The sequence below is a fragment of the Nycticebus coucang genome, chromosome 3 (assembly GCF_027406575.1).
Source record: "Nycticebus coucang isolate mNycCou1 chromosome 3, mNycCou1.pri, whole genome shotgun sequence".
Taxonomy (NCBI): domain Eukaryota; kingdom Metazoa; phylum Chordata; class Mammalia; order Primates; family Lorisidae; genus Nycticebus; species Nycticebus coucang.
Window position 1 is genome coordinate 160,695,415 of NC_069782.1, and position 26,801 is coordinate 160,722,215.

Consider the following 26,801-nt stretch of genomic DNA (forward strand, 5'->3'; position numbering starts at 1 on the left):
GCAGTGGCCTTGTAGCTCACTGCAACCTCAGACTCAGGCTGTGGGCATCCCGCTGCCTTAGCCTCCGGAAGCTGCTGGGATTACAGACACTCACTGTGGCACCCGGCTGGGGGTTTTTCCATTTTTTTCACAAGTTGGGGTCTTACTCTTGCTCAGGCGAGTCTCAAACTCCTGAGCTCAAGCAATTCTCCCTCCCCAGCCTCCCACAGTGCTGGGATTACAGGCTTGAGCCACTGGGCCCGGTTTTTTCAGTATTTATTTGCAGTTTTTGGCCAGGCCCGGGTTTCAACTCGCCACCTCCAGCATATAGGGCCAGCGCCCTACTCCTTTGAGCCACAGGTGCCGCCCCACTGCACCCAGTTTTAAAGGGGATTTTTATAACAGCAATGTCTTTTTTTTTTTTTTGTAGCGACAGTCTTACTTTACCGCCCTCGGTAGAGTGCCATGATGTCACAGGACTCACAGCAACCTCCAGCTCTTGGGCTTTCGCGATTCTCCTGCCTCAGCCTCCAGAGCAGCTGGGACTACAGATGCCCGCCACAACACCCAGCTACTTTTTTTTTTTTTGGTTGCAGTTCAGCCGGGGCTGGATTTGAACCCGCCATCCTCGGTATATGGGGCTGGTGCCCTACTCACTGAGCCACAGGCGCCACCCACAGCAATGAATTTCTTTTCTTTTTTTGCAGTGGCTGGGGCTGGGTTTGAACCTGCCACCTCCAGCATATGGGGCCAGCGCTCTACTCCATTGAGCCACAGGCGCTGCCCCATGAATGAATTTCTAATCATTGGTTTCAAATTTTCTCAGCTTTTGTGTATCCTAGTGTCTTTCCCTTATAAACTTTTAAAAAATGTTGTAAGATGTTCAACATGTGTAAAAAGATGTGCCAAGTGACACAAAGATTCCCACCGCCCACCCTCCTGCTGGGTATGCAGGGGATCTATCTGTACCTGGTATCTGAAGGCCCAGCGCTTTGATCTGGGGCTTTACTGTACAACCGTGGCTTGGAATTTCAAAGTATCTATCATTAGTGCATCTCCTGCTGGCCAACCCTGGTGCTCCACCTAGGAAGGCTTCTCAATGTCCCCTGCTCCTTCCTGTCCTTGTGCCTCAAGACTACTACCTTGGCCATCCATACTGGCCAGATACACCCTACTGGCCACTGAGGCCACCACCACTGCCACCGCCAATCCCACCCTCGCCTTGGCCCTCAGCCTTTGGCCTCCACCAAGTTCTTCCTGCCTGGTTTCTCTCTCGTCTACCCCAGCCTGGCATGTCACTAACTACCTCTTCTGCCTTCACCCTCTTCCCCTTCAGTCTCGTATGATGGGCAGAGGGGCTCTGGGTAAGGCTGAGATAGTGGGGAGAAACAGCCCCCTCCCCATACATACCCAGAGGGGTTGTGCACAAGCAGACCCAGGGCTGTAAAGCCCTGGCTACCGCTCCCAGTGACTTAGTGGCTATCATGGTGCCCCAGGGACTTTGGCTGGTCAAGCCCCTGCACTTTCCTGGGAACTAGCCCCTGGTCCCTTCAGCCAGGGTGGGGACCACACTCCTAACAGCTTCCTGTTTCAACACCCTCCACCTGCTTGACACACCACCGTGGCCCTGGTCAGCCCCTAGGACACAGCTTTTTGAGACACAGCCTCAAGCTCTGGGTAGAGTGCTGTGGCATCACAGCTCACAGCAACCTCCAGCTCCTGGGCTCAAGCGATTCTCCTGCCTCCGCCTCCCAAGTAGCTGCCAAGTGCCTGCCACAACACCCAGCTATTTCTTGGTGAGAGCCATCATTGTTTGGCAGCCCGAGCTGGATTTGAATCCGCCAGCTCAGGTGTATGTAGCTGGCGCCTTAGCTACTTGAGCCACAGGCACCAAGCCAAGGATACAGCTCTTGCTGGTGCCTGTAGAGGTCTCCAAGGGCCTGTGCAATTGGGGATGCAGATCCCACCTAGGTGGCCTTCCATCCATCCCCTGGCCCAAGTAGGCTGGAGCAGGCTGCCAACAGGAGGGGGTGCTGGAACCCGAAGCACCTACCCTACGCACTAGTGCAGCCACAGGCTAGCACACATGCATACCCCCACCCCCACACAGAAACATAGGCACAGCAGCCTCTGCTCCAGTTCTGGCCTCCCCAGGTACTTCCTGCTCCCACCCCAGCTATGAGCACAGCTGTGCACCTGGCCCTGTGGCGCCTGTCTGTGATGGTTATCACAATGATTTTGTTTTGTTTTTTGCAGTTTTTGGCCAGGGCTGGGTTTGAACCCGCTACCTTGGCATATGGGGCCGGCGCCCTAACCCTTTGAGCCACAGGCGCTGCCCTACCACAATGATTTGGGAAAGACCCCAGACCCCTACTCCAATTCCAGGCAACAGCAGGTGCCACCTGCAGTCAAAATTCCCATGTCCCAACATGCCCTGTACTCCTGCCCAGGATGCCCACACCAAGGAGAGCAACAGACTCACCCTACTGGGGGCTGGGACACCCCAACCTAGTGGGAAGCCCTCAGTCTGGCTTCTGGACAAAGGCTCCAAGAACCAGGCTGCCCCAGCTACCTGACCAAAGCTGACTAAGACAGTCATAAGGAAGCTGCCTTCTTGGCTGCTGAGTTGCAAAGTGACTGGGATGTTAAGGACCTGTGAAACTGGCCTCTGACTCAGGTAGAAAATAGACTGTTGGAACCTCTGAAACCCTCCTGAGGTTTATAGCACTGACGTTCCTTCCGTACGTCCTGCAGGGGCCAGGGCTTTGGCCCAGGAGCCCCAGGGAGAGCAGACCCTTAAGGGAGGGTCCAGTCTGTCTCCCCTACTCTCTGGATGCAAGAGCAGGGAGACTGTGGGGACAGAGCACCCCCTCCTGCCTTCCCCAGCCACCCTCAGCACCTGAGGTATCCTACACACCAAAGCCACTGCCCAGAGGATTAAGGGCCTCTGGGAAAACTGGTGGGGTCCAGTCCCTGGTGTGAAAGCCATAGCAGGAGGGCCAGTTGCGGGAGACTTCGCAGCAGCCAGAAGGTCCCAGATCCTAGTGTACCCTGACCCCCAAAACCTCTGGAGCAAACCAGGTGACCAGCTGCTCGCCCAGCTCCTCACATCCTCCTTCAGTAGAGAAGATGGACTGGGCTCAGGTGACGCCTCCACTTCCTAGCCAGCCTTTTCTACAGAATCCTCCACAGAGCTCAGAATGGCTGGGGTGTTTCTGGGCTAGCCCCACTGGGGCCATGTGGCTGACCACGGCGCTTCCAGCCCCCGCCATGATACCAGACACCACACACACCCAGTCTCGCATGATCACAAATGCAATGATGAGACTTCCCAGGGCGTGAGAGAACCACATGGAAGTCTTTGAGTCTAAACTGTCTCCACCTGGCAGGACCCTGGAGCGCACTTGTGCCAGACAGTGAGTGCTTGGCTGCACCTGGAAGCATGCCACAGTTCTGAGGGAGGCTCAGGGTCTGGCTGACTCAGGCTAGGGGGCTCCTCCCGGTGGCCCTCTGTGCTCCTCACGCCTGGGCCTCGTGAGCTCTGCAATCTGCCGGTCCTTCAGCTGCACCAGGTGCTCCAGCCTGACAACTTTCATCTGCAAAATCTTCAAACACAGAGACATTAACAGTGACTGTCTCCAAGGCAGCCCCTCCATCTGCCAGAGGCAGGCTGTGCAAGGTACATGGCTGGTCAGCCCAAAGGTCCTCTTGCCAGGACATTTGGGAGAGTGCAAGGCCTCACAGGAACCTGAGGGCCCCAGCTGGCATCCTCCCCACTCTGTTTCCTCCTGGTCCCAGGTCAGAGCTGCCAGACCTCCTGGGCACCCAGCCTGCACCCACCTCTGTGCCCGGTGGAAAGCCTGGGACAGAGTGGGGAATGAGCACTTAATCCCTGCACTGGGACCTGGTGGGAGTTCAGGGCATATTTGCTCAACTAACTGTTGACTGAGTGAAGCTACTGCAGTTGGACAGTCTGTTCAACATTTACCTCTAAAAGCCTGAGACCCAAGGAGATAGGCATGGAGCCGGGTCATGGGAAGAGCACCATAGTCCAAGAGGCCCAGCTGGGGAGTATGACAGCCACCCCAGCAGGTGAGGAGAGTGGGAATGGCTAGATTTGAAAACGCTCTTCTGCCCTAAACCCATTTCCAAAGTGAAGTCCGTGGAGTGACAGCCCATGCCAACACAGCTTGGTGGTGAGGACGGTGGCAGCCATTTAGCAGATCCAGCGAGCCAGGGGCCTGCACGAACCCACAGGCAGGATGGATCCAGCACTTCACTGGCCAGGTCCCACAGTGCTCCTTTCTCAGTGACTGAGGCGCCGGCATGCTGAGGAAGCACTGTCAGGTACACACTGTTCCCACTCAGTGGGCTCCTGCCCACTGCCAGGTGGTCACCCCAGGCCTCCCCAGTGCCTCTGTCTGACTCTAGTGTGCGCACATCACACCAGCAACTATGCCAAGGAAACTCAATCATGTTGTCATCTTAAAGGGCAGGTTGAGCCACATTTCCCTCTGGGTTTCCTAAAATAGTCATGGTTCCCGCTGGCAGCACATGAACCAGAGCCTCGATGTGGGTGCGAGGTTGTGGTGCCCTCATGGTGGTAGCAGCAGCTTCACTTCTCCACACTGCTTCCTCTCTGCTGTCATTTGGCAACTTTAAAGCCACACAATGATATCACTTTCCTGCTTTCTCAAGAAAACAACTCATCAAGTTTCTAGGACCTGCTCAGGAACTGCAGTGACCACAAGGCTCATCCGGTCGGTGCAGGCTGCACACCCACCCAGCCAACACACACTACCCTGGGTCTGAGGTCAAAGTGTGCTGTGGGGCTTGCTGCACATGGGAACACTGGAATCCCCTGGCAGAGCTGAGGGACAGGTGTACACCCACAATCCCCAGACTGCACCCACAAAGCCAGCTGTGTAGCCCCTGCAGAACCAGGAACTTACCAGGAGCCCCAGGCTAGGTGGGGCTTCCTGATACCCTAGCCCTTTGGGGTCAGGCAAGTGGGGACAGGGAGGAGGGGTGTAGCATGAGCTGGTGCCAGAACCCCCGCCCCATCCACAAGGAAGGGGTGACCTGCTTACTGCTCCCTGACCCTGCTGGAGGCCCACAGGCACATGTATCCCTGTATGACAAAAAAGGTAAAAGGGGTGGTGAGCACATGGGGGCCACGGTGCTCTTCCCTTTGAAGAGGCTGGAACATGCCACAACTAGGTTGTTTCCTAAATAAACTAAATGCAGGCGTCAGTGCCCATAGCACAGTGGTTACAGCGCCAGCCACATACACCAAAGTTGGTGAGTTCAAACCAAGCCTGGGCCAGCTAACCAACAACGACAACTGCAACAAAAAACAGCCAGGTGTTGTGGTAGGTGCCTGTAGTCCCAGCTACTTGAGAGGCTGAGGCAAGAGTTGAGCCCAAGAGTTGGAGGTTGCTGTGAGCTGTGACACCATGGCACTCTACCAAGGGCGACACAGTGAAACTGTCTGAAAAAATAAATAAATAAAAATAAAATAAAAGCAGGTTCTTTTCTGGGTGGAGGGGGGAGCGGTAGATAAGAGCCTCACTTGGTCACCCTGGGTAGAGTGCCATGGCGTTTTAGCTCACAGCAACCTCAAACTCATGTGTTCAAGTGATCCTCTTGTCTCAAGTCTTCCAAGTAGCTGGGACTACAGGTGCCTACCACAATGCCTGGCTGTTTTGCTTTTAGAGATGGGATCTCGCTCTGGTTCAGGCTGGTCTTGAACCTGTGAGCTCAGGCAATCCACTCGCCTCGGCCTCCCAAGTGCTGGGATTACAGGCATGAGCCACAATGCCCAGTCCTAAATGCAGGTTCTTCATGGCTAGTGATCTTGTTGGCCCACACCATCACCACAGCCTACACGGAGCACTTTACCTCATGGGTGTCCAGCAGCCTGGGATGCCCGTACCTTGACCATTTCCTGCAGGACAGCCAGTGCCTGTTCCTGTTCCTCCAAAAGCTGCTGGGTCCTGGGGTCTGGATGCTCCCAGGGCCCGCCAGCTGGGTCCCAACTGAAAGAGACCACTGGTCTGGAGCCCCAAAGAAGATGGCAAGGACAGGAGACAGGGCATGGGGGCATGGCAAAAGGTTGGAGAGACAGATGGGGCAGGGCAGAAAGTTGGAGAGACAGAGACCCACCCTCCACAGGCACAGTGGCCCAGCTTCCCTGGAGCGCTCCCATCCTGAGTGGTCTTCCTGCTGGAGAGAGCCATGGATCTTGGCCGGCCTATGTGGCAAATGGGCCCTCTGAGCACAGGGCCCACCCTCAGAGAAGCCCCCTCAGTAGCAGCACCATGGCAGGACAGGGACATAGACAGCTTAAAGCCTTAAATGCTGTCTCCTCACTGCAGCCCTGGATGCCTCTGGCTTCCCTGTCTAGGGTGTCATTTGAACAGCCACCCCATTTGGCCCCTGGGCTCTCACTTAGGGCTGCTGTCTGGGGCTCATGGAGCTCCACCTCAGAGGCCACTGAGAACCCAGGCCCTGTGTGTACCTGAGCACTCCTGCCCTCCGCTGCTGGTGTCTGACCCGAGGTACTGCAGGCCCACTCTGTGGGGACACCACAGGAGGCCCAGAGGGGTATGAATACTACCAGTGTGTGTGTTGGTGGCGAGGTCCACCTGGGGCTGGAGGGTGTCCACGCCAAAGGGTCCTGATCCTGCAGACTTTAAATGTTGTGAAGTAAGATGTCAAGCAGAAGAGCCATACGTTCCTGCGGCCAACCCTCCTGCTATGGTCCTCAGGCAGACTCTCCAGTAGTGGGTGGGGGTCAGTGAGCAAATGGTGGGGGTATATGCGGGGCTGTGCAGGAAGATTGGGGAGTGTCTTGGTCTCAGAGGGCCAATTCTGAAGTGTTTTCTCTGCCCTGAGGCAGGAGGGTTAGGCTGGAAGGGGCTGGAGGGTCTAGGAAGGCCAGGCCAGCAGCACAGTACACATGTGAGCTGGGTGGAGGCTGAAGCCTCAGGTGTGCACTTGGCTGCAGTCTGAACCACAGGGTGTGGGGAGCAGGAGCTTCATCAACACTTCTGTCTTGGCTGTTCTCTCATACAAAGATTATTCAGTTGTGCAAATGTGCAGACAGGCAGCTGCAGGCTGTACACATTTGCACAGGTACGTACCGTTGCAGCACGCAGGTCTATATGGGCAGCGCCACTCTCTATCTTTTCCCGCAGAGCACAGAGAATGGGCTCGATAGCCCCAGGCCTGTTGGCCACTACCTTGCGGATATCCGTCTCTGAGACATAGAAGCTCAGCTTGTGCAAGACTTTCCTGCAGAAGAAGTAGGCACACCCCCCCCCTAAGAGCAGCACATCCCCCAACCAGGCTAGGCATTGGTGCCCCACTTTCCTCAGAGGAGACTTGTGCCCCTTCTTGCCCCTGGACCCTGGAGGTCCAGCAGCCATCTCATTCCCAGCCCTAAAGGGTGAGTGTCCCATCAGGATCCCAAAACACAGGGTACATCAGGCCAGGCAGCATTGCTAGGCCAAGCCTCAGGGACACTCCACTCAGTGCTCCTCTTCCTAACACATGCCTGTTGCTGTGCAAGGAAGTCCCTTTAGCTGCCTCTAAATAACCTGCAATCTGACCTCTCCTTACCACCACCAGGGCCAACACCTGCCTGCAGACAGGCCCTCCCCCTTCTAGTTTAGGGAAACAGCCTACCCCTCACCTGCAGCCCTCTGAAATGCAAGTCCTGTCAGAGCCTTCCCAGCCGTTACCCCACATGGCTGGTAGCCCCATCCTCATCTTCTACTTTACCTTAGGCCCTTGGATGGCCCCAGACACCCCCCCTCCCAGACTGCCCCCAAAGCCTCCCCACAGGAGGCTGCCATTCCTTGGCATCTTGGGATCCCAGCTTGTTGCCATCTCCTGTCAGCAGGACCCTGGCACATTGATGTTGATATCCCTTCTAACCTGATAAATTTCACCACTGGTCTGTGACCACAAGGCTCTGCCCCTTGAGGCAGGGATCTATTGTCTGTTGTGTGCAGTATAGAACTGGGTCAGGGAGAGGTGGGCTCAAGGGGAGCTGTCCTGGCAGTGACCCCCCCCAGAACATTTCTGGTGGACAAGACACAGACACTTAAGAGGATGTCAGGAACCCCACAGCAGGGGCACTTTTCTCAGACAAGCTGTGGGAAAGGCTCTGGGCCAGTCTTGGAGGGAGAGGCCTCCAGAGAGTCAGGCAGGCAGGCAGGTGGCAGGTTCCACCCAGCAGGGCCCCGGAGCATGCTGCCCCCGCGGACCCTTGCCTGTTGAGAACATGCCAGTTGCTGAGCTTCTGATCCGTGTTGCAGGTGGGGGTGTAGTTGTGCAGGTCCACGAGCCGGGGGTGGAAGTGCTTGACGATCTCCGCCAGCATCACTGTGTGAGGTGGGGGAGCAAAGTAAGGGACCAGCTGGGCAAAGCCTCTTCTGACCTCCTGGTTGGATGAGGCGGGAAACGGAGAGGCGGGCTTGGCCTGAGGACGCTGGGCTCTGCGCCCAGAGGGCAAGAGGGCAAGAGGGCCTGGAGAGGAGCCCACAGGGCAAGAGCTGTCACGGGGTACGGGGGCCGTCGGGGACCCCTCAGTACCCGCCAAGCGCAGGCCGCCCTCTCCCCCACGCCCCGTGGCCACCCCTTCCTGCCCGGCTCCCGAGCTCCCGCCAGAATTCTCCAGCACCCCGACCCTGACCCCGACCCGCGGGGCGCTCGCTCTCCACTAGCACCGCTCTCCGCCGCGGGCCCTTGCAGGCCAGGGGAACGCCCAGCACCGCCGCTTGCCCGGAACAGAAGGCACAGGTCCGGCCACCCCCGCGACCCCGGCCGCCCCCACAATCCCCGCAGACGCGCTCCCACCGCCGTCGCTGAAGTCCCGAGCTAGATGGCGCTTGGGGCGGCTGAGCGGGAGTCGGTCCAGCCAGGCGTAGAGGCCGCGGAGGGTACCGGGCGGCGGCAGCGAGAGGGCTCCAGGGGTCTGCCCGGCTGTGCCCAGCATGGCGGGCCGCCTATGCAGCCGTTGCCGGGAGACGAGCCGGAAGGGGCGTGGCACAGGCTGGTTGTGGTGCTGTTGCCGGGAGACGGGGCCGGAAGGGGCGGGCGCCGGCCGGAGGCGCCGGGTGTTTCCGAGGTGCAGCCTCAGGTGTGGGTTCTGCGTCTGACTGAGCCATTTCCGGACTGAGGGGCCGGACTGCGTGTTGAGGTGGTGGAAGGTTTAAGATGATGAAGATGATGATGATTTTTGCTTTGAAAACATTCTTGGCTTATCAAAATGAAAAGAAAGATAAATATTCCAAATGCTGAAAATATGAAATAAAAGTTTGTGAGAGCTGCCAACTATATGGGTACCAATTAGAAGGTATCTTCACCTGACTCATCACTCTTGGGTTTGGTAAGTCTTTCCACTTCTTCTCCATCCCCACTGGAACGTTCCCAAAGACTGCCACTTAGATCTTGGATCCTTTCTTGCCTAGGTGCATATTCCAGACCTTGAGGGTTGCTGGCATTATAAGTAAATATAGAGAGAAGGACTGATGGAGATTCCAAAAAAAAAATTCCAGGGAGGGCTTCAACACTATCCTGAATAGAAGAGCTGTTGTTATAATGCTAAAATTTGAGACGATAACACAATGTACACACACACACAGCCATGGCAGGCTGAAGACAGGATAGGACATAGAAGACAATCAAGTTATCCAGGAAGCAAAAAAAGCCAGGAGTGGACCACTTCATGAAATTACAGGATTCTTTCCAGGAAGCACATTTCAAGTTTCTATTCTGATGATCTTCACTGGCAGAATATTTTACCAGTAAGATGCGACTTGAGCTTAAAGTGATGAATACAGCACCTGGCAGGAATGTGTACATTGTTGGCAAGGAGCATGACAGAGGACGACTATAGCACTTTCTTTCCATTCCTCTTTTTCTTAACTTGGTCCCTCAGAAGAGCTTCTGTGACAGAATGTACATCCTAGAGCTGACACTGTGATTGTCTAGTTCCATAGTAGCAGCAGGAGCTTTTAGGGTCCATAGGTGGAGAAGCTGACCCCGATCCTCAAGGTAAGCCAGGCCAAGTTTGCCAGGGGCTGTCAAATACCTGCTCAACTCCGCAGGGACCCCACACAGGAGCATTATAATTTTTTTTTTATTGAGACAGAGTCTCACTATGTCGCCCTCGTGGAGTGCCATGGTGTCACAGCTCATAGCAACCTCAAACTCTTGGGCTCAGGCAATTCTCTTGCCCCAGCCTCTGAGTAGCTGAGACTACAGGCACCCGCCACAACGCCCGGCTGGTTTTTTTGTTGTCATTGTTGTACAGATGGCCCGGGCCAGTTCAAATCCACCAGCCCCGTGCAAGTGGCCGGCACCCTAAACCACTGAGCTATGGTTGCCAAAGGATTTAGGATTAAAGTCCAGGGAGGGAGGAAAGTAAAAATAGTTGCACTTGTTCTGTTTACAGTTTACATTTTAACAAGCACGGTACCCTCACATCTTGTGAATTGAATTGTGTGTCACTTTGCACTCTTCCCATGGAGCTAATAACAAAGTCATTAGAACTTGGTCAATAATTTATTGGAAAAACACAAATTTTTCATTATAAGAAAAGTTTTCAGCCTTGATGAATGTGCACCTGAGGTTACTAGAAACCAGACAAGACAGCTGCTTCTCTCCACGGCCCTTTAAATAAAAGGGACCTCTGAGCTTAAGCACAGGAGTACGTGTGTGCACACACAATGTACACACACACTCATACATGTACGCTCATGTGTACACATGCCTGGGGTGGGGCTTTTCCTTCTGAACTCTTATGGGAAACAGGCTCCAAAAATGAAGGGACTTGGAGTCTGGCTATAAATACAATTGACTCACTGACACCTCTTTATAGAGGAAAAGTGTTCAGAGATAACCTGATCTTGGGATAGGGTTCTCAGCTAGAGATGTCTTTCTGGTGATGACCCCCACACACGTGTGCCTGGGACCACCAGCAGGCCTAAGAGCAGGTGCAGAGGCAGCTTGGAGGGGACGAGCCCTGGTCTCCTGAACACACTGAGGAGCCAGTGGAGGCCAGTGGCAACCTACCAACACTCACACACAGCAGCTGACACTCATCCCCAGCCTGGCAACTGCAGACAAGTAGGCGCTAAGCGTGGCCAATGCAGGTGAGAAGGGGCTTGCTGTGAGGAGCTGGACTCTCCTGAAGTCAGGACAGAAGCTGAGGGTCCAACTTTGGAGTCTTGAGCAGAGAGGATCTGCCTGTGGGCTTGCAAAGCTCTTCCCTTGTGATGTCTCCAAACTTCCAGTCAGGCACACAGAGGCACCCCCCTCATGGTTCTGTGGGACCTCTGGTCCCATCACCTCCTCTGAACTGGGGGCTTCAGGGGGACTTTTGGGCCAGCAACCCCCTTGGAGAAGGAAAAGAGAACTGATATTAAAAACCATATGCTTGGGCGGTGCCTGTGGCTCAAGGAGTAGGGTGCTGGACCCACATACTGGTGGTGGCGGGTTCAAACCCGGCCCCGGCCAAAAACTGCAAATAAAATAAAATAAAATGGATCAATAGCAAAACAACTATTAAAAAAAAAAAGCTCTCGGGCGGCGCCTGTGGCTCAGTCGGTAAGGCGCCGGCCCCATATGCCGAGGGTGGCGGGTTCAGGCCCGGCCCCGGCCAAACTGCAACCAAAAAATAGCCGGGCGTTGTGGCGGGCGCCTGTAGTCCCAGCTACTCGGGAGGCTGAGGCAAGAGAATCGCTTAAGCCCAGGAGTTGGAGGTTGCTGTGAGCTGTGTGAGGCCATGGCACTCTACTGAGGGCCACAAAGTGAGACTCTGTCTCTACAAAAAAAAAAAAAAAAAAAAAAAAAAAAAAGCTCTCCTCTAATTAAAAAAAAAAACAAAAACCATATGCTTGGCTCAGCGCCTGTGGCTCAAGCAGCTGGGGCGCCAGCCACATATACCTGAGCTGGTGGTTTCGAATCCACCCTGGGCCCACCAAACAACAGCAACAACAAAACAACCATGTGCTAGGCTCCGTGCCTGTAGCTCACCGGCTAGGGCCTGCCACACACACTGGGACTGGCGGGTTAGAACCCCTCTGGGGCCTGCCAAATAACAATGACAACTACAACCAAAAAATAGCCAGGCATTGTGGCAGGTGCCTGTAATCCCAGCTACTTGGGAGGCTGAGGCAAGAGAACTACTTAAGCCCAAGAGTTTGAGGTTGCTGCCAAGGCACTCTGCCCAGGACAACATAGTGAAACTCTGTCTCGAAAAAACAAACAAAAAAACTATGTGCTATAAAGGACATATAAAGGACACAAGTGAATCTTATTTCCTTGAGCATTTCTTTTTCTTTTTTTTTTTTTTTTTGTCCAGGGCTAGGTTTGAACCTGCCACCTCTGGCATATGGGACCAGCACCCTACTCCTTGAGCCACAGGTGCCACCCTTTCTTTTTCTTTTTTTGAGACAGGTTTCACTTTGTTGCTTGGTAGAGTGCTGTGCCATCAGCTCACAGCAACCTCAAACTCTTGGGCTCAAGCGATTCTCTTGCCTCAGCCTCCCAAGTAGCTGGGACTACATGTAGCCACCACAATGCCTGGCTATTTTTAGAGACAGGGTCATGCTCTGGCTGAGGCTGTTCCCAACCTGTGAGCTCAAGCAATCCACCCGCCTTGACCTCCCAGAATGCTAGGATTACAGGAGTGAGGCACTGCGCCCAGCCTTCCTTGAGCATTTCTTAAAAGGTAGATTATAGCTCATCTACCCACGGTGCCCACACGGTAACAGCCACAGTAGCCACCATGTTAATAGCTCACCTGGTACAAAGGAAAGACTTGCTTACTTTTACTAGTCAGGGTGTGTGTGGGGAAAAACTGATCATCAGTGCAAGCAACAATTGTTGGAAAGTCCTCTGACAATTATAAAGCAGATGCTAAAATCAATCTAAAACTGATGTTTCTCATTTTTTTTTCCCCCAAATAATTGTTGGAGGCCTAGCCCGGCCCCTATTCTGTCCTGATTCCCTCCTGGAACACAAAGGGCCTAATTAGCCCTGCCCCAAAGGTTCAAGGTTCAGGGGAAGGACACTAGCCCACCAGAATACTCCAACAGCAGTGGAATCTATATACAGCCTACTGCCTTATATAAAAAGAGGCCTTCAACCGCCCTCTGGACACCACCTTTGCCCTGCCCACGCAAGTCTCTGAACCCTTTCAATAAACCTGGCCTGAACCTCTCTACTCCCGGTCTCCTCTCTGGGCACTGCCACACCACCTTTCAATAATCACCAAGGTTTACCAGCTAATAATTTAAAGACAGATCAGCATTCTCTGCTGGCCTTGCACAGGGGGACATGACCTATGTGTGTCTAGGCAGGCTTACCTGCATCAAACCAGCCTTGGCTCCTCCAACTCCAGGCTTGACTGGGGGCATCGGGGGTGCAGAGGTTGGCTTGACCACCTGGAAAGAAATCGATATAGCTGACACGATGTCCCTAAACAGCCCAGGTTCTTGCCCAGGCACCCTTGTCCCCAAGTCCCTCTGCTCAACTCCAGATAAGCCTGCTCTACCTTTGCTAAGCTCTCCATGAAAACCCTCCACTGTTTCCCTGCTGGACTGCAGCCAGGTAGGTGCAGCCCCAGGGCTAGGCCTCACCTTCCAGCCGCCACCCCCACATTATGCTTTTTTTTTTTATGTCTATACTTTTATATTGGGGGGAGTGGGGAGAAAAGAAAGCAGCCCCTATTCTGGGCCCTATTCAGTGGCAGCTTCTTGTTCCATAGGGTTAAGGAAGACTTTGAGGAAATAAAAGTTGTTTGGAAAAATCCAGGTGTAGTTGCTTTGTATGTTGTGATGGGTAGAAGGGAAGAAGTGAAGTGCGAAGGCCCCTCACACCCTGCATCTTGCCTCAGACTATGTCCTGGAACCCTGGAGTGGAGAAAGCGCCACTTTCATTCCTGCTTCTTGGGATTGCGGATGGCCAAGCAGTGATAGAGAACAAGTAACAAGAGCGACACGTGCAGCAGGTTGGCGAAGGTGGCGAGGTGCATGCCTGTGACCATCCTGATCAGCTCTGCTGGGCTCCCCACATTACACTTTATTTTTTTATTTTTTTGAGACAGAGCCTCAAGCTGTCACCCTGGGTAGAGTGCTATGGCATTACGGCTCCCAGCAACCTCCGATTCCTGGGCTCAAGCGATTCTCTTGCCTCTGCCTCCCAAGTAGCTGGGACTACAGGCGCCCGCCACAATGCCCGGCTATATTTTTTGTTGTTGTTGCAGCCGTCACTGTTGTTTGGCGGGGCTGGGCTGGATTCGAACCTGCCAGCTCAGGTGTATGTGGCTGGCGCCTTAGCCACTTGAGCCACAGGCGCTGAGCCCCCACATTACACTTTAAAAGCTCTTTTTTTTTTTTTTTGAGACAGAGTCTTATTATGTTGCCCTTGGTAGAGTGCAATGGTGTCACAGCTCACAACAACCTGCAACTCTTGGGCTTAAGTGATGCTCTTGCCTCAGCCTCCTAAGTAGCTGCCACAATGCCTGGCTATTTTTCTGTTGCAGTTGTTTAGCTGGCCTGGGCCGGGTTCGAACCTGCCACCCTTGGTGTATGTGGCTGGCTGGCGCTGTAACCATTGTGCTACGGGTGCTGAGCCTAAAAGCTCTTCAATTGCCAGAATGTAGGTCTTTGGAAGCGAAGAGTTACTACTAAAATAGGAATTTTTTGGCCAGGTGGTGGCTCACACCTGTAATCCTAGCACTCTGGGAGGCCAGGTGGGTGGATTACCTGAGCTCACAGGTTTGAGACCAGCCTGAGCAAGAGCAAGACCCTGTCTCTAAAAAAATAGCCAGGCGTCATGGGGGGCGCCTGTAGTTCCAGTTACTTGGGAGGCTGAGGCAAGAGAATTGCTTAAGCCCAAGAGTTTGAGGTTGCTGTGAGTTATGATGCCATGGCACTCTACCAAGAGTGACAGAGTAATAAGACTCTGTCTCAAAAATAAAATAAAATAAAATATGTATTTCTTGTGTTTCCTCTCATAGGATGGAGGCCAGCTCTGGATGGAGGAGGGATGGTCAGTTCTGTCTACAGGATGGTTGGAACTTGGTGGGGTGACTCACTGTGGGGCCACCCCCTGCACTGGAGGCACCTTTCCTTGTGATCTGGCCCCTTCCTCTCCAACTGGCTTTCTAAAACCAGACCAGAAATCTCTTTGTCTACTTTCTCTCCCACCATTTTGTTTGTAAAGACCCCTCCAAGGACTATTTTTTATTTTTTTTGAGACAGAGTCTCACTCTGTCACCCTGGGTAGAGTGCTGTGTCATCATAGTTCAGAGCAACCTTAAACTCTTTGGTTTGTGGGATCCTCTTACCTCAGCCTCCCAAGTAGCTGGGACTAGAGGTGCCCCACCCCCATGCCCAGCTAGTTTTTCTATTTTTTTTTTCTTTTGAGACAGAGCCTCAAGCTGTTGCCCTGGGTAGAGTGCTGTGGCATCACAGCTCTCCTGCCTCTGCCTCCCAAGTAGCTGGGACTTAAGCAATTCTCCTGCCTCTGCCTCCCAAGTAGCTGGGACTACAGGCGCCCGCCACAACGCCTGGCTATTTTTGGGTTGCAGCTGTCACTGATGTTTGGCAGGCCTGGGCTGGATTTGAACCTGCCAGCTCAGGTGTATGTGGCTGGTGCCTTAGCTGCTTGAGCCACAGGTGCCGAGCCTAGTTTTTCTATTTTTAGTAGAGACAAAATCTCGCTCTTGCTCAGGCTGGTCTCAAATTCCTGAGCTCAAGCAATCAACCTGCCTTGGCCTTAAACAGTGCTAGGATTATAGGTGTGAGTTACTGTGCCCAGCTATTTTTTTTTTTTTTTTTTGTAGGGACAGAGTCTCACTGTACCATCCTCGGGTAGAGTGCCATGACGTCACATGGCTCACAGCAACCTCTAACTCCTGGGCTTACGCGATTCTTTTGCCTCAGCCTCCCAAGCAGCTGGGACTACAGGCGCCTGCCACGCCTGGCTATTTTTTTGTTGCAGTTTGGCTGGGGCTGGGTTTGAACCCGCCACCCTCGGCATAATGGGGCCGGCACCCTACTCACTGAGCCACAGGTACCACTGAAAGCCTAATATTTTTTTCTTTTCTTTTTTTTTTGTAGAGACAGAGTCTCACTTCATCGCCCTTGGTAGAGTGCTGTGGCATCACACAGCTTACAGCAACCTCCAACCCCTGGGCTTAGGCAATTCTCTTGCCTCAGCCTCTCCAGTAGCTGTGACTACAGCCGCTGGCCACAATGCCCAGCTATTTTTTTGTTGCAATTTGGCTGGGGCTGGGTTTGAATCCGCTACCCTCAGTATATGGGGCCAGGCCAGTTATTTCAAAACAAAAATTTAAAAAGGAAAGAGAGAAATAGAAAATCACAATTATGCAAACACTACAGTAACAGTTGTTGCCAGCAAAATTCAGGAATAGATGCCAGAACTAGTGGGTCAAAGTTCAAGGAGAAATAGGATTCAGTGTGCAAGCATCTTTTGGAAGTGTTTACTAACTGCAGAGGAAGATTGGGACTCTGCACAGACAACCGAGGTGTCCACACAGCCAGTGACCAGGCTTCCTGCTGTGGCCACACCCTGGGAGAGACGCCTTGGGTCCTATTTCTGCCTTGGTCCATTTACAGACAGAACCCAAAACCCCAGCTCTCTAGAGCATGAGCTGAGGGGTGGTGCCAAGGCCCCCAGGGACCCTGGGAGAAGCACAGGGATCTTGGAGTCCTCAACCTTAGCAGGCACCACCCAGCCAGAAGCTTCACAGAGACTCACAGCACCAACTAGGAAGAGGCTGGGTCTGTAAGTCTAAAACAGCCCTCCAGGCCATCTCTTCCTGGATCTTCCTTGCATACCCCAGTCCTTGGAAGAAATCTGACAAACCTCTATTACGGGAAGGTCTCCCACCAGCACTGACAGAAATCCTGGTCCTTCCTGGGCCCCAGTGTGGCCTCAGTCTCCTCCTCATTGTGCCCCGGGGTAGCTCTCCAGGGCTGAGGCCAAGGCTGTGCTCCCAGGGCCCACACAAGTCAGACGTATAATCAGCCAAGAAGGGAGACTCTGGGATCAGCCAGAGTGCAGGGAGTCCAAGCTTGGGGACAGGACCCCAGCACTGCGAGAAGGCTAAGGGTAGGACTCTGGGAATTCATCTCTCTCTGCCAGGGCCTGAGTGAGTCACATCTGAGAGACCTTTTCATGCCCCCAAATCGCCCATGCCCAAGGCCAGAGCCAATCTGGTACTGTCCAGTCCTCCCACCACCGGCTGAACCCCCTTACCTGCTTGGGCTTGAGCTCTAGGAGGGGCTTGGAGGGTGCAACAGGTCTGAGCTAAGGAGGAGGAGGAGGAGGAATCAGACCCCCACAAACCACCCTCAGGCCCTGCAGGATTGGGACTGTGTCTTGCCAGAGAGACCTCCCAGAGTCTGAGAGTCAGTCTGGTATTCACCAGGCTGGGCCCACCAGCTCTTGCTCAGTGGCTGCTCCCCTGGGGTCCCTGCCATCCACACAGTGCCCTCCACAGACACAGAATCCTCCTCCCAGGAAGGTGCCTTCACCCTCAGGATGCCCTGGCTATCTCACTCCCTGCTCACCTGCTCTGGAGACTGCTGGGTGTAGACAGGAAGAGGGAAAGGTGGGCTGGACACAGCCGAGGGAAGCTGCAGGGGACAGGGCCAAGAGCTGAGCCCCACCCATGCCCCCAGGCTCTGCACAAAGGAGGGAGCCCTGTGTGCTCAGGCCACCCCAGCTGGGCCCCAGCTCCATCCTTTCCCATGGCCATCCTTTCCTGTGGCTGTGGGGCAGACAGATGCACCCCCAGAAGCTGGGGAGCAGAGGGAGCCTGCGCCTCAAAATCATCCTTTCATGGACCCTGGTAAGGCTGAGAATGACCTTCGTTGGCCTCAAAGCCACCAGTTCAAGTTCAAATGCTAACTCCATTGTCATTTGTGCAGATCCTCTAACGGCCCAGCTTAAAGCCTCAGGTTTCCCTCATGGGGTCATTGCAGCAGCTGCTCTCTACCCTAGGGCCACCATGTGACAATGAGTTAGTTTACACAAAAGGGCTTTGTCAGTCCTGGTGAGCAACACCCAGGACAGGAGAATGGGGTCTGGAAGTCCCCTTTCTGCCCTATGACCATCTGGGGGGAAACAAAACACACACACACACACACACACACACACAAAAGCGCTCACAGCAGGGGGTGGCTTCTTCTTTGGGGTCATCAAGGATACCTTGGGCCTGGGGGACTGGCTGGGGCAGGAGGTGGGGGCCAGCCCTGAGGGGCCCTGCCTGGGTGCTGGTTTGCTGCCTGCACCCTCACGGAACAGAGGGTTGAAAAGCCCGGAGGTGGTCTTGGGGGCCTTGTCCCTGGGGAAGAAGCACAGGATGAGTCAGCACAGGTGGGTTCCCCTGTGCTGAGGGGAACCCAGCACAGGTGTACCCTGGGTCTGGTTGGAGTCCCTCAGTGCCAGCAGACCCCTGGACAGCTGCAAGGTGTACATCACAGCTCCAGAGAGAAGCCCAGGGGACAGGGTGGCCCCCCACGTCTCAGGGCCCAGGCTTAAGGTCCTTCAGTCTGGTCTTCACCAGGCTGGGCCCACCAGCTCTGTGCTCAGTGGCTTCTCTTCTAGGGCTGGTGCGTCCACTGTGGCCCAGTCAGGGTTGAGGTCCCCACAGAGCAGGGCTCAGCATGGGGTCGCCTACCTCAGGCAGAGCAGGACCCAGGTGCAGAGAGGGCTGACTGAGGGTTGTTGGGTGGTGGCTCCCTGGATTCACCACACCCCCAATCGGCCACCAAGCCTAGCACCTATCCCAGCCACTCAGAGATGCAGTGGCTGGAGCAGCACCCCACTGAGTGGAGCCCAGGCCCCCCTGAGAGCTCAGCCCCGGTCTGCCTGGTCTGGGGGTCTAGGGGACATCGGGAGTGGCTGCCTGCTGCGTGCCCAAGTCCCTCCACAGTGGGCCTACTCTGAAGAGTACTGAGAAGTGTCTCTTCCTTGAACAGCCAGCAGTATAGGCAGCTTGCTAAGAGCCGGGCATGGGAAATGCTCGCCACACCCACTGACATGTCACAAGCCCACGTGTGCTCACCTCCTTTGGACATGGTTCCGTGACTTGCGGTGGACGATAACAACTGCCAGGATGACTGCCATGACCACCAGGACCCCAAAAACCACCAGCACGCTGACAAGGAGGCTCCCAGATGCTGAGGAACACAGGGCCACATATCAACTGGGGCAGAGTGGTACTCTGGGTCCCTAGGAGTTGTGGTCCCTAGGCAGGGACTTAGTACTATACCAGCACTCTCTCCTCTGTGGGGACAGATCAGAGGTTTAGCAGTGAGTGGCTCCAGTCCTAAAGTGCCATGGGTCAGACCTGGTGCTGTGGATAGGGGCTCACCCATGGCCACAGTGGAAGAAGACACTGTGGGGTGGTGGTCTGGGGTCCTCAGGTAAAGGCGGGGCTGAAGAACCTGGGCTAAGGCCCCCGGAGTCTCAGCTCTGGACCAGGCACTGCCCTGGCCACGGCCCCTGAACCTCTATCTAGAACAGGGCTCCCTTCTCAGGTACCCTGAAGCAGGGGGACAGGCTCCTTCCCGGCCCTACTTGGGACCTGCATGGACCTGCAGAGGCTGAGGCTCAGAGTTGACACCACCCCTTGTATCCCAGACTGCCCTAGCACACAGTCTGAGATGGAGCCCTGCTCCCTCTTGGGTATGGAGGCCATGAGACATCTGGGCCTTACCTGCCTGCACATCCCTCAGCAGCTCTGTGCAGAAGGGTGGGGCCCAGCCCCGGTGACAGTGACATTCCTTCTTGTGGTTGCACACCTGGAGGATGGCCAGGTTTAGGGCAGGGGCCCCTGGCAGGGAGTACCCACAATACCAGGGCCCCTGTACCAGCCCCATCCCTCTAAGGGCCCCTGATACCCCTGGCACATGTCCTGACCATGAGGCTTTGCTGGGTAACCTCTACCCACTGCCCAGTGACTGCCCAAGTGCTGTTATTGAGGTCACCTAGGCCTGCCCTCTGTCCCAAGATAGGCTCTCCTGAGACCCCTACTGGCAGACATGCTGGGCTCATCCAAGCCTGGGGCTCCCACACGCAGAGCAGCAACCACAGCCTTGTCCTGGGGCGGCAGGCAGGGGGCTGTGTTACAAACTACACGTACCCCGTGGCCATGGCACTGAGCAGAGCAGTTTCTGGATCTGTAAACTCGGAGGTCTTGGCAGCGTCCTTCCCAGCAGACCTGGAGGGCAGGAGTGGGTCTCAGGTGGTGCCTCTGCTGGGACAGCCACTGGTCTGGATGCCCGCCTGGGGCCCCGGGTTCTCAGTCTGAGAGCATCTTTCCAGGTACCCCATCGGCCTTCAGAGTTCCTACTAAAGTCATGCAGAGAGGACCAAAGGCTGGGAGAGGAGCCCATGAAGGGGCCATGTGGGACCAGCCCGGCAGTATATCCTCTCTGAGCACTGAGCCTCTCTTATACCACTTGCACTCACCTTCTCCTGGCCACACTTGGTGCCCTCAGGCACCATTTCATAGGCAACACCATTGTCAGTGGCAAGAGCTTGGCACACAACTGAGGAGGGGTTGAAGGTGCAGGTGCTTCGCTCCAGGGGCTGCCGTCCCCCTTCGCAGAGCAGGACACCACACTTGACCCTGTGGATGGGGTAGGCCAGGGGCTGGTTGGCAGTTACCACCCACCCTCCCAGTGGGGAGTCTGGCCAGACCACCAGAGTGGCCACTTGCCTCCTCAGAGCCAGACTCCCTCATGAGGAGCACACCTGGGGCTAATCCCATTTGTGGGGATGTCAGTGCCCCAGGCCCAGGGAATCTGCCCTCAGACACTCACCTCTCCATGCCAAGAGGGCCCCACAAACTGCAACCTGCTAAGACACTGTAGGAGAAGCAGGTCTCTGCGGCGGCCCGTGCACCTGCCGACCAGGAGTTATCAGCTGGGGCAGGTCTGCAGCCTACCCACCAGGCCAGACCAGGCCAGGCCAACTCACCTGGCCCCCAAAAGTCCTGGCATCGCTGGGCCAGGGTGGGGCAGCTGCCATTGTAGCAGTAGCCCCCCTGACAGGGCGTGCCGTTCTCTTGGAAGGCATCTTCCGGGCATGTGGGCTGCAGGCCATCACAGAACTCCTCAAGGTCACACTCATCCTTCTGGGGGCGGCAGGGCTCAGCAGCTGGCTTCACCTGTTCCAGTGGAGAGTAGCTCATGGAGGGGCCAGGTCCAGCAAGCTGCCTGGCCACTGGTGTCCTTGGCCCTGTCCACCTACCAGCCTTGGGCTCCCATGGGGCCCAGGAGGGCCATGCTCACCCTGCACTCATGGCAGCAGGCACCCTGGGCACACTCTGCCCCCTCAGCCAGCTGGCAGGTAGTGGCATTGCAGCAGCGGTTGTGACAGTCCTGGGGACAACATCAAGGCCTGAGCAGGTTGCACAGGACCCACCACCATCCTTGGCCACCCTGGTGGGTCTTCTGACGCCTGTGGGGCCCTGAGTGCTGCATGTGGGTGGTGGCCCTGGCCTGTGGGGATTGAGGGTGCTCCCCACCCACCGATGGGAGCACAAGCCAGCTGCAGGCACAGATAGGGAGCCATGGGCACACCTGGGGGGGGCCGCAGTCACACTGCTCCCCGTGCTCCACAAACCGGTTCCCACACACAGGGCCGCCCACCAGCCGGTCCAGGTCAGGGGTGTTGGCCAGGCAGGCTGTGTGTGGCTTCTCCACAAACATCTCCAGGTCAGCTTGGCTACAGTGACTGAATGTCCGAGGGAAGGAGGAACTGTGGGAGGGTGTCTGTTAGTGCCTGGCCTGTGCCAGCTCCTCCCATTCCTTGAGCCCCACATGCCTTACCCAATGCTGGCTGCCATGACGCAGCCGCCGCCTGCCCGTGGCACAGGGCAGTAGCAGCCCTGGACATTCTCATCGTGGTCCATGCCCAGGTTGTGACCCATCTCATGGGCCATCGTGGAGGCCACACCCACAGGGCTCTGGCTGTGGTCCTGCATGGAGAGGCTGTGTTTGCCAGAGACACCTCTTGGCCGTCCCCCCAACCTGCCACCATGTGCAGGGTCAAGGGCTTGGTATAGCTTCCTGCTAATATCCTTTTTTTTTTTTTTTAAGACCGTCTCACTTTGTCACCCCTGGTAGAGTGCCCTGTTGTCACAGCAACCTCTAACTCTTGGGCTCAAGCAATTCTCTTGCCTTAACCTCATAAGTAGCTGGGACTATAGGCGTCTGACACAACATCTCTATTTTTAGAGATGGGGGTTTCACTCTAGCTTGGGCTGGTCTTGAACTCGTGAGATCAGGTGATCTGCCCACCTGGCCTCCCAAAGTGCTAGGATTACAGGCATGCCAACATCACTCTTAAAAGTAGGAAGGGCTTGGCGGCTCCCGTAGTAGGGCGCCAGCCACATATACTGAGGCTGGTGGGTTCAAACCTGGCCCTGGCCAGCTAAAATAACAATGACAACCACAACAACAAAATAGCCAGGTGTGGCGGGCACCTATAGTCCCAGCTACTTGGGAGGCTGAGGCAAGAGAATCACTTAAGCCCAAGAGTTTGAGGTTGCTGTGAGCTGTGACGCCACAGCACTCTACCCAGGGCGACAGCTTGTCTCAAAAGAAAAAAAAAAAAAAGGTAGGAAGGGCCCTCAGATGTGTTCTGAGAACCTGGGCTCAGGCTGCTCCTACCTGGTTCACAGCCCCTGACTGGTGGGAGCACATGGCAGACACCTTGGCCAGGCCCACGGTGGTCCCAGTGAAGTCGACACCCCTGGAAGCAAGAGCAAGGTGGGTGCCTGGGACGTGCTCCCTGCTGGCCCCGCCCGGCCCACTCTGACTGGGGGCCCCTTACGTGATGAGCTGCACGTTGTCATGGGGGTGCCGTCCTGCCAGTTCCTGTACCCGCCAGGTGAGGAAATTCTCCAGTGTGACCTCGGGGTTGGGGCTGACTTGGAACTTGTCTCCATTGTTCCAGATCTCCAGGCCCACAAGGACCACACGGAAGTTGAGTTCCTGATAAAGCTACAGGGGAAGGTGAGTCCCACAGGTCAGGCCACGGGAAGCCACGCCTGACCTACTTTGAGGTGGGGGTCAGGGCAGAGCCATAGCTGAGCAGAAGAAAGACCTTCCCAATGCTGCTGTCCACCCCCTGGGGCCATCCCTGTTCCCCAGGCCTCCTAGTGGGCTAGGTGCTGCCCTCCTGGACACCTTCCTCTTGTCCACAGACCACCTTGTCCACGTGGTTCACCACCTCCAGGACCCGCCTGCGCACGGCATCTCTGCTCCCCAGCTTCTGGAACTGGGGAAGGGAGACCCTCAGGCTGGACCAGGCATGCCCCTTGAACCCTCACACCAGCCTACCCCTTGCACCTGTCCTGCACTCTCCCTGCCCCCACATTCTACTCCTACCCTCCCCCAACCCCTGCCTCCTCCCACCCACTCCCCCACCCTCCACTTGCCCTGCCACTCCCCTACTCCCGTACCCCCACCCCCCACGCCAACCTCTGCACTGTCTGTGACCACATACAGCTCCACGAAACGGGTCTCTCGGGGGAGCGGCCCATTCTGGGGAAGAGTGACAAAAAGCCTGTCATCCAGCTCAGCCTCGTGGCCCCAGGGCCCAAACCACCCCTCAGGACAGAAGCTGTTGTGGCTGTGGGGCTTGGCCAGACCTTCTGGCCCCACGCCATACCCACCCATAGTCCCAGGCTGCAGACAGGCTCCAGGGCACACAGGTGACAGGGATCTGTGGCACACACAGGTCCAGCACATGGACAGTGGGGGACTGGCCAGACATAGGGACGAAGCTGCTCACCCGGGGCCAAGGCCTGAAGGCTGCAGAGACTCGGGGACCCAAGAGGTGGTTGAGGCTGGTGTCACTGACTCCACAGGTCCCAGACTCCTGCTGCAGATGCTCAGCCAGGTATAGGGCATGCGGCCCAGCCTCCTCAGCCCCGTCCAGGGGCTCAATCAGGTGGACAGCTGAGCCTGCCTGAAAGAAGCCCCTGAGGGGACAATACCCTTTGAGTCAGCCTGTCTTCTGCCTAGAAAGGAGTAGGCTCTAGTCTGGTGCTTACCCCTTCCCTCATCTTACAATTAGCAACTGCCTAGCAGGGGTTCCCACCTGTGGCCCCCCCTGTGTGCCCACAAGGCGGGACCCTTGTGGCCCTGGCAGGAGCCCTGGCTAGACACCTCTGCACATCCCCAAGGCTCAAGGGTGAGCACAGGCTGTGTCTACCTCTGGCCTGAACCCTCCTTGCTCCTCTGCAGAGCCGATGCAGTGTGCCTGCAGCACCCACCTGAGGCCGGCACAGGTGCTGAGGCTGGCGGCTGAGCTTGGATGCCCCTCCACGTGGCCCTGGTAGAAGCAGTGCTCCTGTGGGAGAAGACGGAGAGGAGTCCCTAGGCCCCGCCCCACATGCCCTCCCCACCCCTGAGGCCTAGGGGCTGCCCTTGTACCTGCAGGTGCAGCTGCTCTGTCACCTCAGAACCGTTGTTGCTGTAGGTCTCAGCATAGCTGGAGCCTAGAAGGTCCCTGGAGAAGAACCACCAGCACCCTCAGCCCCACCCTGCTGGGAGGGCTGCAGCCTGCAGGGTGCCCTGGGTAGCAGAGTGGGCACTGCCAGGCTGGGTGGGCAGAACCAGCGCGGGCCAACCTCATGCTCACTTGTTCTTCCGCAAGTGCAAGGTGAAGCTGTGGCCTCGGGCACCCAGCAGGTAGCTCACAGTCTCTGGGTACAAGCCCTGAGCCAGGGGTAGGTGCAGGATGAGGGCCTGCCCCTGCCTCAGCTGGAGCAGAGCTCAGTGGGAGAGTGCCAGCCTCCAGGCCCCCTGGGGTCCCAGCATCCTCAGGCAGGGCATAGCAGGGGGAGTGCACTGGAGGGATGGGCTGAATCCCTCCCCTGGTGGGGGCCAGAAGTACATTGGGCTCCTCAGCCCTTCAGGCCTCAGTTCCCCCATCTGTCCACACAAGGGTAACAATGAAGAGGCCCCTTCCCGCAGGAAGCAGGGGCAGAGAGTGGACAGCCAGGCAACTGTTGAAGCCAGGGCAGCATAGGAGGTGGGACAGGATGGGGTGCATGGGCCCTCAGCACTAATCATCCTGCCCCTGGACCCAGCCCCATGTAGGCAAGGACTCGAGGGCCCCTCTGGACAGTGTGTGCCCTGCCCACTGGGTAGATGCAAGCCCAGGCAGGAGGTGGGTCTGGGACTGCAGAAGAGCATCCTGGATACCCAGAAAAGAACAAGCAATCTTCTTTGTACACAACACATGCATGCATACACCACATACATGTGCGCACCCAGCAGGCCGTGCTCCCCACCCCCGGGGAATCCCGCCAGGCTCACACGCCCAGGAAGGTGTGTCAACCTGCGGTGAGTTATTCCCCACTCAAAGAGGAACTAGCTCCCCAGCCCCCACCAAGTGAAACTGGGAAGTGGCCTGGGGTTGGGGGGCTGGGAAGGAAAGCAGATATCCCTCCCTACCCCTGCACTGCCCCCCTGGCTGTAGGGTGAGGCCCCCACAGCCCCATCCAGAAGCAGAAACAGGGCCAGTGGGCTTGGAGCCCCTCAGGGTCTGCTCTCAAGCTTGGGGCTGTGCAGGGCAGTGACGCTGCTCACCCACCAGGCCCCTCACAACTGCCTGGAAGGCAGAAAAAGGGAGTTGAGGTGCATCCCCAGCCCCCTGTCTGGCCAGCTCAGACTTACCAATTGGGAAGACAGGTCTCGGCGGGCACGGGGTCCTGGCAGGCGCTGGGGCAGCACCACCTCAAACTGCTCCACATGGGGCAGGGGGCAGCCTAGGGTGAAGGCTGCGGGTGGTGGTGGGGGGTCAGCTTTCATAAGGGGGCTGTGCGGGTGGCCTTGGGGCCCAGATTCTGGGGAGTTGCCAGCAGTTTGGAGATTTTGCCTCCATGGCCAGATCTCCCAAAAGACCATTGGACCCCTGCACCAGCTGGCCAGGTAGAGGTGGGCCAGCCTGTCCACACAGGGCTGTTTCCAGACCCCAGGGAGGACATGCACAGGCCAGGCAGGTGCTTCCTACATGGCATTTGGAGCTGACACCTTCTCAGCTCACAACTGGGAACAGTAGGGCCTCCCCAAGACAGCCTCCATCCAAGGCCCCTGTATCCAATAACACAGAGCAAGGACTGGGCCTGCAGGGGCAGGTCCAGAGTTTCAGAGACTACCTGCCCCAAAATATCAAGGGCCCCTCTTTCTGACCACAGGCAGCAAAGAGAGCTGGAAGAGCCGGCCTTCCAGCTGGGGGCAGGAATATTTCAAGCAACTGCCTGGTCCTCCCTTCTTGGTCTGGCTGGAGGTACCTGTGGGGAGGTGGGGAGCCCCCTGGGCCCTAGAGATAGATCCAGGAGCCCCGGGCACTGGTGGAACCCCCTTAGCACTCAAGAATGAGCTCAAAGGACACCCTGGGCCAGACTTCCCATTTACAGTTCCCTTTAAAGTTTCCTCCTGCTCCCCAGCCTTGGCCTCCCCACTAAGTGACCTTTCCCAAGGACCACCCTGGAGCAGGGCCAGAGTAGAGGGTAGAGGGAGGCCAGGTGACCAGGCCAACACTCCATCCTGCTCTGAGATGCACATGCCCCACACCCAGGTCAGAGGCCCCTGTGAACCCCTTCCCTGGGGCTACTCACCCTGCAGCCAGAACACCCCAAGCAGCCAGAGTCCCGGGATGGGCATGACAGTGCTGAGCAACGGTGTGAGAGAGCTGGAGCAGAACACAGTCTGGTCCCAGGGGCTGCCCCAGGCGCCTCTCCCCAC

At 56.3% G+C, this 26,801-nt stretch overlaps 2 protein-coding genes and 1 pseudogene across 18 annotated transcripts; all 3 read right to left on the reverse strand.

The window, feature by feature from the left end:
• Positions 1–1,623: 1,623 nt before the first annotated feature.
• Positions 1,624–9,006, reverse strand: LOC128582110 (sperm flagellar protein 1-like). Of its 8 annotated transcripts, none has more exons than XM_053585688.1 (7): positions 8,845–9,006; positions 8,259–8,370; positions 7,125–7,275; positions 6,599–6,807; positions 6,145–6,232; positions 5,881–6,017; positions 1,624–3,584 (listed from the first exon to the last, which is right to left on the reverse strand). In XM_053585688.1, exons 1-7 carry the CDS (start codon positions 8,981–8,983, stop codon positions 3,572–3,574), a joined length of 849 nt encoding a protein of 282 aa, XP_053441663.1. In that variant the 5' UTR covers positions 8,984–9,006; the 3' UTR covers positions 1,624–3,571. The 8 variants fall into 8 exon arrangements, with proteins under 8 accessions (XP_053441663.1, XP_053441664.1, XP_053441659.1 ...); XM_053585690.1 differs by having other exon boundaries at positions 1,627–3,584; positions 5,915–6,017; positions 6,599–6,671; XM_053585686.1 differs by having other exon boundaries at positions 1,627–3,584; positions 5,915–6,017.
• Positions 9,007–9,230: 224 nt separating this feature from the next.
• LOC128582111 (probable UDP-sugar transporter protein SLC35A5) lies at positions 9,231–10,022 on the reverse strand (annotated as a pseudogene). Its single transcript, XR_008378988.1, has one exon. The product of XR_008378988.1 is annotated as a probable UDP-sugar transporter protein SLC35A5 (transcript).
• Positions 10,023–10,522: 500 nt separating this feature from the next.
• Positions 10,523–26,792, reverse strand: ADAM8 (ADAM metallopeptidase domain 8). 9 transcript variants are annotated; one of them, XM_053584466.1, is made up of 24 exons: positions 26,675–26,777; positions 25,731–25,834; positions 24,691–24,767; positions 24,483–24,558; positions 24,323–24,399; positions 23,839–24,028; positions 23,526–23,588; positions 23,254–23,322; positions 22,876–23,045; positions 22,713–22,794; positions 21,870–22,018; positions 21,621–21,798; positions 21,330–21,419; positions 21,016–21,205; positions 20,859–20,940; positions 20,506–20,665; positions 20,177–20,254; positions 19,751–19,835; positions 19,097–19,211; positions 18,238–18,373; positions 17,598–17,663; positions 17,284–17,334; positions 13,362–13,439; positions 10,523–11,387 (listed from the first exon to the last, which is right to left on the reverse strand). In XM_053584466.1, exons 1-24 carry the CDS (start codon positions 26,718–26,720, stop codon positions 11,337–11,339), a joined length of 2,463 nt encoding a protein of 820 aa, XP_053440441.1. In that variant the 5' UTR covers positions 26,721–26,777; the 3' UTR covers positions 10,523–11,336. The 9 variants fall into 9 exon arrangements, 7 of the variants coding, with proteins under 7 accessions (XP_053440441.1, XP_053440438.1, XP_053440439.1 ...); XR_008378860.1 differs by adding an exon at positions 16,891–17,172 and having other exon boundaries at positions 11,338–11,387; positions 25,731–26,792; XM_053584463.1 differs by having other exon boundaries at positions 24,323–24,381; positions 25,731–26,792.
• Between the last annotated feature and the right edge of the window lie 9 nt (positions 26,793–26,801).

Coding starts and splice junctions, on each gene's coding strand:
- LOC128582110 (XM_053585683.1), bottom strand. CDS start 8,983: ATGCTGGGCACAGCCGGGCAGACCCCTGGAGCCCTCTCGCTGCCGCCG. Junction 6,808..7,124: donor TAGACCTGCGTGCTGCAACG/GTACGTACCTGT, acceptor CTTCCTGCACAG/CCCCGCATATACCCCCACCA. Junction 3,585..5,880: donor GGCTGCTGGACACCCATGAG/GTAAAGTGCTCC, acceptor CTGTGTTTGAAG/ATTTTGCAGATGAAAGTTGT.
- ADAM8 (XM_053584462.1), bottom strand. CDS start 25,961: ATGGTCTTTTGGGAGATCTGGCCATGGAGGCAAAATCTCCAAACTGCT. Junction 23,589..23,838: donor CCTTCAGGCCTTGGCCCCGG/GTGAGCAGCTTC, acceptor ACTCTTCCCCAG/AATGGGCCGCTCCCCCGAGA. Junction 22,019..22,712: donor AGTCAGGGGCTGTGAACCAG/GTAGGAGCAGCC, acceptor CTCTCCATGCAG/GACCACAGCCAGAGCCCTGT.